General features: G+C 46.1%; 1 protein-coding gene across 7 annotated transcripts in view; it reads left to right on the forward strand.

Annotated features, from left to right (window-relative positions):
• Positions 1 to 16,567, forward strand: part of TEAD1 (TEA domain transcription factor 1) — a 247,965-nt gene that overhangs the window by 189,405 nt on the left and 41,993 nt on the right. For 5 of the 7 annotated variants that reach the window (XM_063094532.1, XM_063094531.1, XM_063094530.1 and 2 more), the window contains 5 exons: positions 3,115 to 3,126; positions 3,957 to 4,091; positions 5,240 to 5,286; positions 6,323 to 6,384; positions 7,425 to 7,549. In XM_063094532.1, the coding sequence (XP_062950602.1) occupies positions 3,115 to 3,126; positions 3,957 to 4,091; positions 5,240 to 5,286; positions 6,323 to 6,384; positions 7,425 to 7,549 (381 nt within the window). The remainder of the gene's footprint in view (positions 1 to 3,114; positions 3,127 to 3,956; positions 4,092 to 5,239; positions 5,287 to 6,322; positions 6,385 to 7,424; positions 7,550 to 16,567) is intronic. The other 2 variants (XM_063094527.1, XM_063094529.1) reach the window with 1 other exon arrangement.

The following is a 16,567-nucleotide window of genomic DNA, read 5'->3' on the forward strand; positions in this document are numbered from 1 at the left end:
AGGATATTAGACCAGAGTGTCACAGAGAAGCAATTTATTTAGGGCTGGCACTTAGAGTTATAATTTTTTCAAAGCCAGGCATGTTATCTCTATGCTGAAAATGACAGTTTAGAGATCCTTCCATTGAAATCTCTCAGCTCGACATCCTTCCGAACTCCCATTTCAGGATAAGTGGGTCTGCAGCCAGGCTCTCAGTTCTGATTTCAGACTGTCCTTGGTGGTGCTTATTATCTCCAGGGTTACTTTAGGTTTTAAGCAAAAAACTTTACTCTTTTTAATTTTCAGATGTATATCACAGATAAAGGGGAGCTGTTATAAAATTAAATGAATAGTCAGAGTAGCTTCACTACAGAAAGTAGGAAATCACTGGTATAGACATTTTAGTCCATTTGCAGAAAATTGCCTATTCTCAAATAGGTAGGTCAAGTGCAGAAAGAACCTGTACTTGAGATAAAATTTCCTTTCCACACTTGGCTTTCTCTGTATTAGAACAGTTAGCTGAGAGCTGCCCAAATTTTAGTATCCTGTCATCTTCTCACTCCTGGTTTTTTTGGCTAGCTATACATATTAAAACATATTTGTTTATAATGAAATTCATCCTCATAGCTAAAAATACTTTTAGAATCAGAAGGACATGAGAGAATAAAGTGAAACTCTTTATTTTGTAGCTGCAGAAAGTTAGAAGGTGTTAAATAACTTGCCCAGGGTAACACAGCCCATTAATGTCAAGCAGGGGCAGGTTTTGAACCAGGTCTCCCAACTCCCCAGCAGATACCCCTTTTACCATCATAGGGTGAGTTGGTGTGATAAAAACAATGATGTGTTCTCCTGCTTTTAAACTCTTGTTTTCATTTAGATATCTGGTGGAATGCTGAGTAGTAAGAGAACCAAACCTTACTTTATTTAGCAAAATACAGAGATTCTGTTCTGAGGCTGTGTGACCATAAACAGCAAAGAGTGTTACTTTACTACTTTCCCAAATTGACTGATTTCCCCATTTCAGGAAAAAAAAAAAAAAAAAAAAAATCAAACTTTTGTGAACATTTTGAAGAACTTTCTATTAAGCCTAGTAAAGGGAAACATTCCAAGCAACTTTTAATAGCATGAAGTACATTATGGAGATGCAGGGAACCGATTTCCATTTGGACCTGGACTTTTGATTAATGAGTTGCCCCACCCAAGTGTGCACACCCAGGTTCTGTATTTGGCAAGCAGACTCGCCCCTGTCACCAGCATTTCGTTGACACAGAACGGTCAGGTCTGTGAGAGGCCCCATGATGTTCTGGAATGGAGCCAAGCCCACAAGCTCTTTTGTAGTTGTGCCATGGAATCCATGTCAGCCAAGCAAGCAAGAAGTCGGGGCCGCCATGTCCAAGCTCCCCTAGCCTGGGCCCTAGAGAAGTTGCTAGGCTTGTTCTGTGCTGCAGGAAGTTGCCTGTGGTCAATACCTATGCCATTACCCCAGTTTCAGAAATTGCCTTGAGAGCATTTATAACCTCTCGTTAGGGGTTAAATGGCTTGGGGGCTGGAGTCCAAAGTGACCAGTCCAAAGAGAAACCAATAAATTTGCATTGATGTCAGGGTATTCTTGACAGTGAATGGAGTAGGTGTGACAGAGCCATGCTCTGTTCATGGATTACCCTTTGAGGGGATGGATGGGGCAGATGGCAGATGAAGCCATGGGAACAGCTAAGAGTGGATTGACTGGCACTGAAATCTGTATGTTTTAGGCTTAGTTCAGCTTTAGGGCATGCGCATGTTGCTTGTCAGTTGATCGTCACATCCCATCCACAAGATTTGTCCTTTTTTCTGGCATCCTCAGTATCTGAAATGTTTCAGATCTTAAAGAAAAAACAAAAACAAAAACAGTTACCAGAGGAAGCTAGCCTTACGTTAGAGCATTTGACAGATTAGCAGATAGAGCCTCAACTGGCAGAATGCCGTCTGATGCAGAGACAACAGAGCAGGGAAGTCTCACTCTAAGAATCACCAGGGCCATTCTGTTGGGGACCAGCAGTCCTGCAGGCTTCCAGGGCCCTCCCTGTGTCATTCAGCCACAGCATGTGCCATTACAGATGCTCACAATGCCTATGTGCATTCCTGAAAAATTCTTCTTGAGGCTCATTAGGTTTTCAGTTGAGGACCCTGAGAAATATATAAAGTATAAAACTTTAGGCAAGCGTTTGGCTCTTTTTCATTTCTTTCTTTCTTTCTTTCTTTCTTTCTTTCTTTCTTTCTTTCTTTCTTTCTTTCTTTCTTTCTTTCTTTCTTTCTTTCTTTCTTTCTCTCTCTCTCTCTCTCTCTCTCTCTCTCTCTCTCTCTCTCTCTCTCTCTCTCTCTCTCTCTCTCTCATTTTTTCTCTCTCTCTTTTTCAAGGGTTAATGTACACATTTTGAAAACTCACATGGTATTCCTGGCATTTATGGGGCAAATTGGGGTCTACACCTTGGGAGCACCTAGTCAAACTTTCTTAGAAGGCCGTAGTAGTTGTTTTGTAGGCTTTGGGTTTTGTTTTCTGTTTTAGCTCCTTTTGGCCTTGCCTTTGGCGCCCCAGCATGTTTATTCATCCCCTTCCATCTGTAAACACCGAAGCACCTCTCAGCTGGTACTCAGTGTCTTAGCCCGAAGCTTCCTTTGACCTTGATACACTGAACTCTGAATGGCATCTGTGGAGGGTGCACTTTTTATTTTGGTGTCACCATTTTGTTCCTGCTCTGATGGGGCTAGGCCTGGGGTATAGACCCTCTACAAGCAGCCTTCACACTCTCAGCAAGCATGAGCCCTGCCTGTGCCAGCAGGGCCTGTCACACAACAGGGGTTCGACCATTTCTCCACTTGTCCTGGGGAAGCCACAGAACCCACACAAAGGAGTTGGGGTGGGTTTTGAATGTTGCTATTGTTGGGTACCCTTCTTGCTGATTACCCTCCTAGATAGCTATCTGGATCATACATTCCTCCTGAAATGTGAGGGAGAAAAAAATCTCACACTGCTGCACGTTTTATTGTCCCAAGTATTGTGTGTTTGTATAAGTATATATTTTTTAATTGAAGAAGAAAAATAATCCTGCCTCTGTACGCTGTCCTTTTTAACAAATTGTTTATTATTGTATCCAGGTAACAAGCATGGTAAGTATTTTCATCAAACTGAGTATTCTGTATTTTAGCTGTGCTTGGCAGACTTTTTTGGCTAGCTTTGTGTTATCAGTCTTGGCTTTTCTAGAAAAGACCTATTTCAGAAAAGGAGAAACCACTTACCTGTAGCATCCCCTCTGTCTTTGGCTTTAGTAGAACTCATGTAGCCTTAGAGCCAAGGCGGGGATTGTTGAGAAAGCATGTGCCTTGCCAGCATGCTGCTTGGCCCCGTCACCCACCCTGCTGCTTCTGAGCTTCCCCCACCAGGTGTCTGCCAGGGCTTCCAGGCCTCACATGCTCCAGCAGCTTCTAGGACTGTGGTCCTGTGACAGCTGGTGCACACACAGATAGGGCTCCCTGCGCTCTGTGGATCGTCCTACCCCAGTTTATAGCTATAATTCTTCTCTTACCCGTCCTCCCACCTGTATGCTTAAAAGCAGGGCCTTTTTTTTTTTTTTTTCCTTTTCTTTTCTTGAGTGTGTTAAGTCATTGGAAAAATCTCCTTCTGGAAGCTGAAAAAAAAGTGCATTTTGACTCTTCTCGGAGGCTTCCCATTCTGTTCAAAATTGGATTTAATTTTTTTTTCTTTTTACAAAAATAAAACCCCAAACCTTGTCACTGGGTGTTCTTAGTCAGTGTTCAGAGTTACGGCAGGCGGAGTGTGTTCTAGCCTTCTGGCTGTGTTTATTTATCCGTGCATGTTTGCTTTCTTGGCCTCTTTTGTGGCTCCGTATTTTAGTCCGTGTGCTCGTGGCTGTGCTTGTTTAACCTGCCTGGTAGCCGTGCGTCATGTATTAAGTCGGTGCGTCCCTGTCACCTTCAAGGATCAGACTGCCAAGGACAAGGCCCTGCAGCACATGGCAGCCATGTCGTCAGCCCAGATCGTCTCAGCCACTGCCATTCACAACAAGCTGGGGCTGCCTGGGATTCCACGCCCGACCTTCCCGGGGGCACCAGGGGTAAGTCTTGAGCTGGATCCATAATGATGGCCACTAGGGGTGGGGGGTTGGCATGGGCCGGCGTTAGGTCTTCCACCTGGCACTTCTTATTAATTGGGTCTGGTGTATGAGGCGGCAAAGACTATCTTGTGGTGAACTGATGCTGGGTACAAAATGGTGAAAGAAGGGAAAGGAGGCAGGGAGCTAGAGAGAGATAGGGAGGAGGGAAGGGGGAGGAGGAGAGGAAGAGAAGAGAGAGTGAAAGAAAGAGAGGAGGGAGGGTAGAGAGGAGGCAAGGAAGAGAAGAAGGAATCCTCAGTCCCTTAAGACATGGAATTAAGTACCGATGCCCTTCTGGGTTGTGATGTCCCTTTTCTGCTCTGGATATCCTTATCCTGGCCCTTGGTCTCATCCCTGTGTCCTTAAGGTCACTTTATGGCAACTAGTCCTTAAAGGGACAAAATATTAACATTTTCATTTTGACATCTACCAAGAGCTGAGAAGGGTTATGTTGCATTCTCCTTGAATCCTCACAGTAATCTTAAATGCCTCTTATTGTTATTGCCATTTTACAGATGAGAAAGCTGAGGTTACTTAGTAGCAAAACAAGAGTTTGGGTAACTTGATCACAGTCAAATGGATGGTGATGTCAGGATTCACACCTGGGGCTGTGTGCCTCCAGCGGCAGGCCCCAAATGCCTTAGGGAAGCCACAGCAAAGAAGGTGCCTGCATTGCTCCCTCTTGCTTCGAGCATTGTCCTCTGCCCCGCTGGGCCTTTGGTGCCATGAGCTGTGGAGGGAGGGCGTACTTCAGAATTGGGGACGAAGGGGAGAATGTGTGGGTGCACAGATGAAGCAGTCAGAGTATTTGTGAACCTCCTGCAGTGTGCCCACCTCTCCGCTGGGTGTGATGAGAACACTAAGGAGCTGCTGCCTGTTCCCTACCCGCAGGGGGATTTCCAGGAAGGAAGAACTAAGGGTTGCCAGGCCGGGGGTATAGGTTGTGATCTTGTTCACAGTGCTGACCACATCTGTACTTGGGGAAGGTGGTTCTGCAGTTGATGTTGGATCAGGATCTGCTGTCCTTTATCTGGGTTGCAGTGTGTAGACCCTGAGCTGTGGTTTGACATGAACTCGCAATCTTGAAGCCTTTGCATTTTGCCTTCCAGTTCTGGCCGGGAATGATACAAACAGGGCAGCCAGGATCCTCACAAGAGTAAGTCTGAGAAGGGGCTCGCTCTGACAACAAGGGGCTGGTCACAGCTCACCCCAGGGAACTTTTGCCAGGACCAGGCTGTCTCAGCGCTTACAGGGGAAAGAAGGGTTAAGTGAGATCTCTCAAGTCATCTCCCCTTGTTGTCTGCTGAGGCCAGTGGCAGGAAAAAGACTGGCCTCTCAGATCTGGTAGAGGTGTAAGCACTGACTCCCACCATATGTAGTCGCAGTCATCCATTTGCACACAGGAAGTGGATTCTTGTCCCTTTATGGCTTTGGGGGTCAGAGCCTGGGGTCTTCCTTGCCTGAGAGGGCAGTGGAGGTAATCCTTTAGCGCTTGGCTTTCCCTGTGGTAGTGTGGAGGAGGAGAGGAAGAAAGAGAAAAAAACAAGAGAAGAGAAAATAGAGAGGAAGCAAGGAAGAAAAGAGGGAATCCTTAGTCCCTTAAGGCATGGAATTACGTGCCAATGCTCTTCTGGGTTGAGATGTCCCTCCTCTGCTCTATCTCTGTGGTAGGGGTAGCTAATAGGAAATCCTACTAATGCTGTGGGGATGGGGAGGCAAGGTCAGAAACCAGAAGATAAGTGCAGTTTGGGTATAAAAGCAGAAAGGACATCCTGCCTACATATTGTCAAAAGAGCTTCAACTATTTGGACTAGAAAAGGAGGACCTAAAGCATGTCCCAAATCTTGCCTGGAAGTGTTGATTGCTGACTCTGACCTCAGTCTCTTCAGGGATGAAAAGAGAGATTCAAAGACAGATGTCACAGCACATGGAAGTCAGGCTGATGTCTGTCTGGCTGGTCCCGCTGACCTGGCAGGAGGCTTGGTGGTTTGGTCCCTAGAACCCTGCTGGCCCCTCTCAGCTGGGGAGAGCAATGACCTCTGTCTTGGCAGAGCTGTGCCTGGGATGCACTTTCACCTGCAGGCAGGGAATGTGCAGTGTTGGGGGGATCTCCCACTGGGAGGCCAAGACCAGCATGGGTAGCAGCTGCTGTTGCAGATATGGTTTCTGACTGTCCACCCCTTTTTCCCCAGTGTCAAGCCCTTCGTGCAGCAGGCCTATCCCATCCAACCAGCGGTCACAGCCCCCATTCCAGGTGAGTCTCCTTGGGAATCGGCCCCACACAGGCTAACCTGTCTCTCTTTTCCCAGGGTGGAGAGATGCTCATCTTTGCCACAGCCACATGTATCTCCTTACTTGAACATTTGTGGATGCCCCTCCCCACCCCTACCTGCTTTAAGGCAGGGGTTAGCCTGGAGCTCAGGAGGACCACAAGGGAGTTCCCTACCAGGTCCTGATTCCCTTCAGTTACCTCCCAAGAGCTCTGCACATGGGTGAAAGAAATGGGAAGCCATCACTTTCACTTGAGGCACTGGATCATCCAGGAAGTCATTCTGCTCCTTCCTCATCATAAACTGGCCACACTGGGCAGTCCAAGTTTTGAGGGCAGATGTGGTTTTATACACCCTCTCTTATATGGGTAGATTTCAGTTCCCAGTACGCATTCATTAAAGGAGAGCTTCCATGGAAGTCCAAAGTAGAAAACACAAATCTGGCCAGCCACCTGTCACCCTCCCCACTAAACGTACCCGGACCCATGCACATAGAGTTACTCAGTCAAACTGCTCAAGGTACAGTATAAAAATCATCGCTCTCCATTATAGATGCCCCAAACAGAAAGTGCACTCACATGTTGCCCTCTGCTCCAGTGCCATGGAGCACTGAGAGAGAATATTCCACAGTGCTGGTGACCACAGTCTTAAGAAAGGAGATGGACAGACACGAGAAGTTCTCGACACATCAGGGTCTTGGGAAGTCTTCGGGAGCATTCACTCCTGTCTCTTGCATTGTTCCTGGCTTAGTCCCCAGCGAGGGCCCTTTGTCCAGGATGAGATGTCCTGGTGCCAACGGCCCTTAACGATAGCTGAAGCTGGCTTTGTGAGGAGCACATGCATCGTGCCTGTCTGGCTGGTTACTATCTCTGGGATCCTCAGCCAGAATCCCACCTCTGCCTGACTCAGTTCCACCTATAACTGCTGGTGGGGAAAAGCTGGTGGCTCTTCTCTCTAAGTCATCTGTTTTGTAGAGCCCTGCCTGGTATGGGGCCAGAGTTAAAGGTGACGATTTGTCTTTCAGGGTTTGAGCCTGCATCAGCCCCAGCTCCCTCAGTCCCTGCCTGGCAAGGCCGCTCCATTGGCACAACCAAGCTTCGCCTGGTAGAATTTTCAGCTTTTCTTGAACAGCAGCGAGACCCAGACTCGGTGAGTGTGCTCAGAGGTGTGTCTTAAACCCAGAACTGGCTTCCCATTCTGTTCCCCTTCTCGCTGCTCTGTCATTCTTTTTTCCTGTGTGAAAACAGACCTGGGAAAGGATAGCCAGGCAGCCTTTCCGTCAAGTAAAAGGGTATTACTACTCAGAGCTCAAGTTCCAGGGAATGGTCAAACTGGAGGGAGAGCCCTTGATAGGCTCTTGTGTTTGGTAAAATTAACAACAGAGAACATTTATTGAGCCTTGCCATGTGGCTGGTGTGCAGAGTCATTTAGATATATGATCACTTTTTCTCCTCACAAGAACTCTATAGGTAGGTATTGTCTGATAGATGAGGAAACAGAGAGGTTAAGTAACTTCTCCAAAGTCACATAGTTAACATCTGATGGATTAGAGATTCAAACTCAAGTCTTTAAAATTAAAGCCTAAACATTTAGCCATTACTCTGTTGTGCCTTTCCAAGTCTGTGTATTCTCAAGATGGCAAGTTATCCTCCTAAGGAGAAGAACAAAGTGGTACTTCAATAATTTAACGTGGAATGAGATGCATTATCATATCAGAAATACCAGTACCATTGGCATCTGTACACTTATCTGTCGTTTTCTTCTTTTCTGCCTCCCCGCACCCATCTGTACCCATCGTCCCATTGTTTCTCAGCCAGGCCCGCCATTTCCCATACATATGTGGTCCTCTCTTTTTTCCCACCCAGCAAGCCCAGCACCCTTATTCACACCCACTTCTTGGCTGTGAGCGTGAGCATTGCATCTGTGTGTGGGTGAGCCCAAGGCAAAAACTGAAGGAATCATGAGTTTGTCTTTGGGATTCTCACCAACTCCTTTTCACACGCTCTGTCTTGCCCCATCCCACCCATCTCAGGGGCTAGCAGCACATAGGTCCCAAGCTCCCTGTGCGTTGCCTGCCTGGCTGTCATTCCCTTATGAGGAAAAAGTGTCGTGAATGCGTTCACAGTCTGTTGTAAATAACTGAGATACTGAGCAACTGGAGGTGAACTGTCCTGGGAGTGTTTGTACTTTAGCTCAGTGGAAAGCCTCCCATGGGTGGGGAGGTGGGAGTGTCACGGGCACAGGGGTCTAACCAGCCATCACCAGAGTGGAGATGTTCCTGTCCACGAATTGTGAACTCTGGGAGCTAGCGGAAAAATAGAGCTGCTTCAAAATTTAGGAAAAAATGATGGAAAAGATGTAAAGTAGGTGATTGGGCTCATCAGGGCAGATACAGGAAAATGAAGCTATTGAGACCAGGAAGGAAGGCCAGTTGGATCATTGTTCTCGAGTAGCTGAGTGGTTTTACCACAAGGGGAATGGTGACGGGTTAAAATCCATATACTCGGGGGAGGGGTCATTAAACAAAAAGATTACCTTCATGAGTCACTGCTCCCTGTTCTTCCTGGGAAGTGTACGTGGTTCTATGGGTTCTATGGCTTTAGACCAGATAAAGATTCTGCTTTCTGAAACTCATGTTGATATAAAACCTCATTCTTTACAGAGTACATTATCATTGATTATTTTATGATGTCCTCGTTGTGCCCCATGAGATTGGTTCTGCTTTCCCCATTTTACAGATGAAGAAACTGCGACCCAGACATATTAAATGAGGAACCAGGAGCCTAAATCTTCTATTTTACTGTACCCTTTTCACTGCTGTGAACACCACCTCCCAGCATCCAGTGAGGGGAGACAGACAGGCGTGGTGGCTACTAGGAAGGAAGAATATTGAATGCTGTGAGTGAGGGAGCGGCGAGCAGGGCAGGCTTCCTTGAGCAAGTCACCCTTTAGCTGAGACGTGGAGGACTGGGCAGGGAAAGACTAAGAAAGAAGAACATTCCAGAGGTGATGAACCTGGCTGTAGAAAGCAGTAAATGAAATTGTTGACTATTTTAGGAAAGCCAAGGCCCACTAAGTCCCCAGAATGTAGTCCAGAGATATATGTTCCATGTATGTTCAGGATTATACATAAGAATCTGAATGGTTCAAATGGATTTTCCCTTCTCCTGTTGAGTAAAAAAGCTTGGCTATGTAGATTAGACCCCCACCATGTGGCTTCAAAGGCCCTGAAGTCAATGGAAGGCCTAGTTACTGTGAGTGGATACCCTTGGGCCCCTTGAGCAAGTAATTATATTTTAGGGGATATGCGTTGGGACTGGGAATGAAATTGGAATTCAATCAACAAATACCTTTTGAGCACTTATTATGTGCCAACCACTGTTTCAGGGATTCAACAGCAAGTGAAGCAAAGTTCTTACTCTCCTGGAGCCCACACACTGGTGGAGAAGACAAGAGCCATCCAAGCAAACATATGAGGTTACTTCAAAAAGTTTGTGGAAAAATGGAATTAAAAGATAATGTGAATTTTTCCATGAACTTTTTGAAGACCCCTCCTATACACAGTGTGTCAGGGGATGCTAAGTTCCTATGTGGTCCTTCCTCACATTTGAAAGGTACTTGCTCTTTATGTTAAAAAGGTGTAATTTCAGAAAGTATAACACCCTCTAAATATATATGTTGCTGTTTCTGGCTTGTATTTTGATTTAAGTGATGTCTATTAAATATTGCCAACCAAAGCTGTATCGGTATTGTAAAATTATTTTGCTATAACCTCAGTCTCAATTGTCAATGTTGCTTCTACTGTTCCTGTCATATGAACACTGATTTTGCAGTTAAACACAAATGAGTTGAATGTGCACAAATGCAAACATGGCAGATTGTGAATAGGGTATGTATTTGATTTTAGTGGAAATGTGAGGGTCTGAAGGATGGTTCTTGTGCTAGAGGAAAAAAATGGTGGTGACTAATTGAAATGGGGGAGAATTAACAAAATCATTTAAAGCATTTGACAATGTCTCAAGCACCAGCCTCTCAAATTATATAATGTGTGTTTTGTTGGGCAAACACAAGGTACTGTTACAATGTACGTATAATGGTACTTCAAAAATAAGGTTACACTGAAAAATTTGTAAGCATACGAATGGTTTTTTGGCTCTTAGACTTTTTGTGACTTTCAGACTAATTTTACTGTATTTTTGTTCCAATGATAGGAAACTAAAATCAGCTAAAATTAATTTTACATTTTAACAAATTTGAATGTACTGTACTTAATTTAATGTCAAACATGGAGCATATAGATTTGATTGGAAGCCAACAAAGTGATCAATAATTGAAGTGCCCTAAACAAATTAAACTTTACATTTGCATTCTCCAGATTTTTTCTACATACAGATATGTACATATATTTTTCCATTTTGTGTGTGTGGTATATATTTTGTTTTGTTTTTTGAGGCTTTATACCAATCCTCCTACTACTTTTTATTGATTTAGGCTCATTGAAATCATGGAGTTATAAGATATTTTTAGCAGAAGAAGAGAACTAACAGGTAGTACTGACAAAAACAAACAAATTAAGTAGCCAGGTGCAGTGCTATTTTTCATAAGTGATTTCTTTTAATGCTTACCACAGCTCTATTAATGGTGATTCCATTCTCATATATATAAGAGACTTGGAGAAATTGCTGTTTTACAGCCAGTGGCTGTTACTAGCTTTGAACCCTAACCTGACTGTGCCATCTCCCAAAAAGAGATAGGACCACATTGCACACTTAACGTAGCAATAAAGCCAGGGGGAGAACCTAGTTTGCCTCCACTTCATTCTAGGACTGCCTTAGTAAAAGCATTTCTTGAAATTCACTGGTTTACCACATGTCACCATTGCCACCACTAATGACTTCTTCACAACTCTGCTACTCCTAGCAGTAGTAGTACTAGTAGTAGTACCAGTAGTGGTGATGGCCAACACTTACTAAAGTTTCTGTCTGCCAACACTATGTGTTATTTTATTTAATCCTTATGAAATAGCACTTGCCCAGTATTGGACAGCCGACTGACATTGGAAATGGGATTCAGATCCAGGTCGGCTGATTCTGCATCCTGAGATTGTGACCAAAAGCCTAGACGGTCCATTTGTATCTGATGAATAGCCTGTTTTTGCAGCCCAAGGCTGGAAGGAACTAATGGAAGAATAATTAGGGGGATGAGCTCCCCCTGCTGGCTCTGCATCGTGCATAAATGATATGGCAGCGCCTCCTAAGTTGGTGGTGGTTTATATTGGTGGAGAACCAACAAGTCTCCCTCTGTTACCTTTGGCTCCACTAGAAGCTAAGAGAAAAACAGCAGAGGGTGAAGAAAGGAAGGAAGAGTCTAAAAAACAAAGACTGTTTTAGGAGTGGTTAGTAATGCTTGAAAATATACTTTGTACATGATTTCAGTGTTGCATATCAAAGGACTTCAAGTGCGAAGCCCAAGGTCCTCCACCCAGAGTGGGCTATTTAAAAGGGCCTCGCCTGAGATCAGGGCTCAGTTTCTGGAGGCTGAGTTAGGCAGCTGCTTCTTTACACAGATGAAAGGCCAGGCTTGGTGAGCGGTAAGCTGAATCCTGTGTGTGCATGGAGGGTGATTTTTCTGATAAAGCCTGGAGTGACTCCTCCACCACACCCCCACCCCAACCCTGGGGCGTGGCAGGTTCCTTCAGTCCCTCAGTGCGGCCACATCCTGCTCCACAGCTTGCAAACCCTGGGCTTCCCAGGCTGTACTGGGTTGTGTGATGCCTGTTGTGTGGATGCCAGCAGGAGCTGTGGGCAGGAAGAGAGCGTGTGAAGGGTTGGATAAGGTAGAAGTTGCACAGCCAGAGAAGAGGAAACTTTGGGATAGAGAGGGAGAGGTAAGGAGATTGTTCTCTTTAGATTTTGAAGCAGCACTGTGTTACAGAAGCAGAAAAGTCCCGTGATACGGAACAGGTGCAAACCTGAGCTCAACGTAGGAAACTCCTTTATCTATGATAACAACAGTGATTGTCACCAGCACTTATTGAGCTGTGTTATAAGCACTATGTGCCAAGCATTTAGACATAGGTACTGTTTTTATGTTAAGTCTATAAGTCAAAGAAATGTGCCTCAGAACAGTTAAGTAACATCAAGAGCCACCGCCAGGAGTGGTGGCTGTGCCAAGGTTGGCTCAACACTGTATTCTTAACCACTTCACTGTACTTTTGAAGAAATAAAGACATTATTCAGAATTGAAAACAGCTGCCTCCAAAGTGTGAGCTCCCCGAGCAAGGCTGGATGTCACAGGGCCCCTCACATTGGGTGGAGAGTTGGGCAGGGTGTTCTCTGAGTTCTTTATCCAACCCTTGTATCTGTGATTCTTCTCAGGGTTTGTGGCAGTGTGTGAGAGAAGCAAAGAATATTCCCACCTGCCCTTTAGACATATCTTCTATCATGCTCTAGTGGCAGCATCTTTAGTGGAAAGAGCAGGTTGATACTTGACTTCTTACAAATGTGTGAGATATGGGTCAAATTGCTTCATAGCATGGCCTCAGTGTTCAGTCTGTAAAGTGGGCATAATAGCATCACTCTCACTGTATTACTGTGATAATTACATTTAGTAAAGTCCCTGGACACATCCAGCACTCAACAAATGTTTTTTGAACCTGCATGTCTTACAGTAATGTAGTTGGAAATCGGGCCAGAGAGCTGGACAGGGACTAGGCTTGGGAGAACGTGCTCACCAGATGGTTTGGACTCTATTGCAATTCAGGTGGGAGCCAGAATATTTTTTTTAATTAATTTTTTGGATAGGTTGTCAATTCATTTGGTCAAAAATCTACAGGTATGAAAGAATGGGAGGGAGACTTCCTTCTAATTCCTATCCTACCCCTAAGTAGGTAGCCACTGCTACTTCTACCCCTTTCTTACTTATATATATAGTATGATATGAGTATATATTCTCCCACCCAACCCCTTTTTAAAGAGAGGATGTGATCTGATGTGTGGTTCAGGAAGGTGAGAGGAAGGCGGGGCTGGAGGTCGGGTAATGCTGCTGCTGGTCCAGGTGCGGGGTGACGACATCAGTCCCGGGCAGTGCTGAGGGAGTAGATGGTAGGGAAATGGCAGAGGGGGAGAGACCTGGTGGAGATGAAGTTAAAAGGTCTTAGGGGTTATTTAGCTGTGAGAGGAAAAGGATAAATGGAAATGACTGAGTTTTTGAGACCAAGGATGCTGATAGAGTTTAAAGAGTCATGGAGCGGAGGAGGAAGCAGGATTGCTACGAACTGTCTTGGTGATAGTGCTCGTGTTTTTTCATCCAAAAAATAAACTTGTTGAAATAGGTATTGGAAACAGAGATTGAGAGAGTAACTTAGCCTGAGACCCAGCTAATAGATGGCAGGGTTGGCTGTTTGAACTTTATCTGAACTGGAGACTAGCAGCGTGAGGAATCTTGGGGAATGGTGGCAGTAGCCGGCATTCAGGGAGCTCTGTCGTTTACCAAGTGCCTTCCCATGTCTTATCTCACTGTGTGAGAGCATGGCGCTCACCCCACTACCTGGGGGCGTGGGGAGGGCCGCGACTGTTACCAGCTCACAGATGGACGTTTGATTTGGGCTCCAAGAGAGGAGAAAATTCCTGTAGGGTGGCTTCTGCTAGGCAAGGAGTTTTGCCTCCTGGGGTGTCTGGCCCCTTATCTTTATTCCTAAGTAGCTGGTACAGCAGCTGAGAATCCTGGGGCCTCCTGGATGTAGGTGGGAGTCAGCAATCTCCATGGCCCGAGAGAGCCCGAGTTCTCCCCTCTGGGGAGTGGTGGACCTCTAGCCGAACCTGCCCTGAAGTTCTATAGGTATATCCTGCAGATAGCCTTATTCTTTCCCATAAAGGCAGTTGGTCAAATGTGTGCCCAAAGATGATTTCATTTTCATATCTTTATAGCTTCTTTCAAAGGCCTAAATTCAGAGATCAACTGAAATTCCTTTGCCAGATCACGGATCCTGACTTTGGAAAATGTGAGCGGTGCAGCCCCAAGGAAATAGGACATTGATGAGGGCTGTGGAAGAAAGAAGGGAGGATGGTTGTGTGTGGGGTTAGATTGGTGAAATAAGATCAGAAGCAAAGTTTCAATTCTGGATTGCCAGGAGGACCCTTGCCTGTGTCTTGGGCAGGGTGGAGAAGGACACGGTGTCTCTGGAGAAGTTTCTAAGCCCTGCAGTGGCTGCTGAAGCAGTTGCTCCATCTCAGAGTGGGGCATGGCTGTTTGAGCAGGTCTGGTTCCTGGTCCTTCAGAAAAGAGGCTCCTTCTCTCCCCCAGTTCAGGGCTTGCATGTGGATCTCATAATAGCAAGCCAGCACCCCAGCATATGTGCAGCTCTCTGGCCCGCATGGAACTTGCGCATTTACTGTTTCATTTGACCTTCACATTGACCGCTGGAGAAGCACAGGCCAAGTGCCATCCCTGTGTTCACATGAGGAAGCCTAGGCCCAGAAAGATTAAGCAACTTGCCTCAGGCCACACAACTCAAAAACAGCAGAGCCTGGAATCTAACCCGTGTGTTGTTAATGTGCTCATCACATGCTTAGAATAAATAGTCAGAAAGTATGTTTGGCCTTCCACGTTCTTGGAGGAAGGCTACAGCTGGTCTGAGGGTTGGCAGTTTGTTTTACCAAGCCTGGTGTCCTAGTGGTGCATGGGAGATTTGTGAGTCTTCCTGGGGTGGAAGCTCGGTGTGGTGTGGTATGGTCCCCGCCCCTGCAGTCCCACGTGATTGCAGAGCTCTCCTCTGAGCTGGTCCACGCCCAGCATGCCTCCCGCGGCAGCAGCCTGCTGCTGGGTGGTTCATCCTCAGTGTCTCCGAGCTGCTCTGGCACTCACCCTCTGTCTTCATTACTGTTTAGGGATGAGGCAATTGAAAGCATCTGGAAACCTGGGTTTTATAGACATTTCACAGAGGCCCCGGCCAGGCTCCATCTGCTATCCTTGGCAGGACAGCGCCCCACCCGCCTGCCTTCAGTCGCTGTCCCCGCACTCAGCCGGTGGGCCCTTTCAGCTTCTCTCCTGAGGGGAAGGCACACTCCTTTCTGGGAAGACAGCAGCCCCTCTGTGGAGATGGCGGTAGAAGTGGATGGTAGAAGTGGGAGATGGGAAGCATGTATCCCTGTGGGAGCCCTGGAAGGAAGGACTTACTTGCTCCTTGTTTCCAGTGATGCTTCTTTCTGGAAAGAGCACAGGGCAGGCATAAAGCAGTGCGGGGGCCAGCCAAGCCAGCCAGCTGAGAAGACTCCTGCAGATTCACTTTCTCCCAGGCAGGGGTGCTGAGCCAGGCAAGCCCCCTGGGCTGAATATGTAGGTCATTTTCTTGGCTTGGTTCCACACCCATTCCCTGTCCCTGGAGGGCCCAGGGGCTGTCACAGGCTGCCCCAGAGGTGGCTGGATGGACGTCTGGGCAGGAATGTGACAAGAAGCAAGTGTAGGTGATTTGTTCTTGTTCTGCTCCAGCTTGTACATTAGCATCCCTTGACATGAGTTATTTGTCTTGCTTTCTTTAAATTCCTAAGTGGATTATAATTTTTCTCTTGGTATTATTTGACAGCAGTCATTTTTCAAGGTTTTACTACATTCTTCGAATATTTAGAATTTTTGGAACAAGTTTAGGAAAAGTCTGCCATCTTCAGGTCAGACGGTGCAGTGCAGTGAGGGGGGATGTCCGAGGGTGCTGCACAAATGCCAAGGACTTGAAGGTTTATAGGGCTTTTCCTTCCTTTTCCACAAAAATTGAACTGCCCCATCAGAGGCCTCTAGAATAGAACATATTAGCAGTCCTTTACAAAATGAGAAAAAGAAAATAAAGTCCCAGTGACCACTTTTGGAAGTTGTACTGTTCTGGTTTGTCTCATCTGCAATGCGGGGCAACCTCCAAGGCTGCCCCCACCCCACTTTCAAGGACAGAGTTTGTGTGCTTCAGAGAGGGAGCTCAGGAAGCAGGGGTCTGGAGAGGGCACAGCTTGCCTGAGGGAGCTGCAGGTGTATGATCACACAAGACCCCCCACCTCTGCTACCCTGCATTCCAGTACTGATGGTAATGTCCGAACAGTGTAGCAATCACCTTAATGTGTCAGAAAACTTTCCTGCCTTCACTTCTGCTTTTAATTTTAGTATTTCCATTTTGTTGCTATC

This window comes from Cynocephalus volans, chromosome 4 (assembly GCF_027409185.1).
Source record: "Cynocephalus volans isolate mCynVol1 chromosome 4, mCynVol1.pri, whole genome shotgun sequence".
Lineage (NCBI taxonomy): Eukaryota > Metazoa > Chordata > Mammalia > Dermoptera > Cynocephalidae > Cynocephalus > Cynocephalus volans.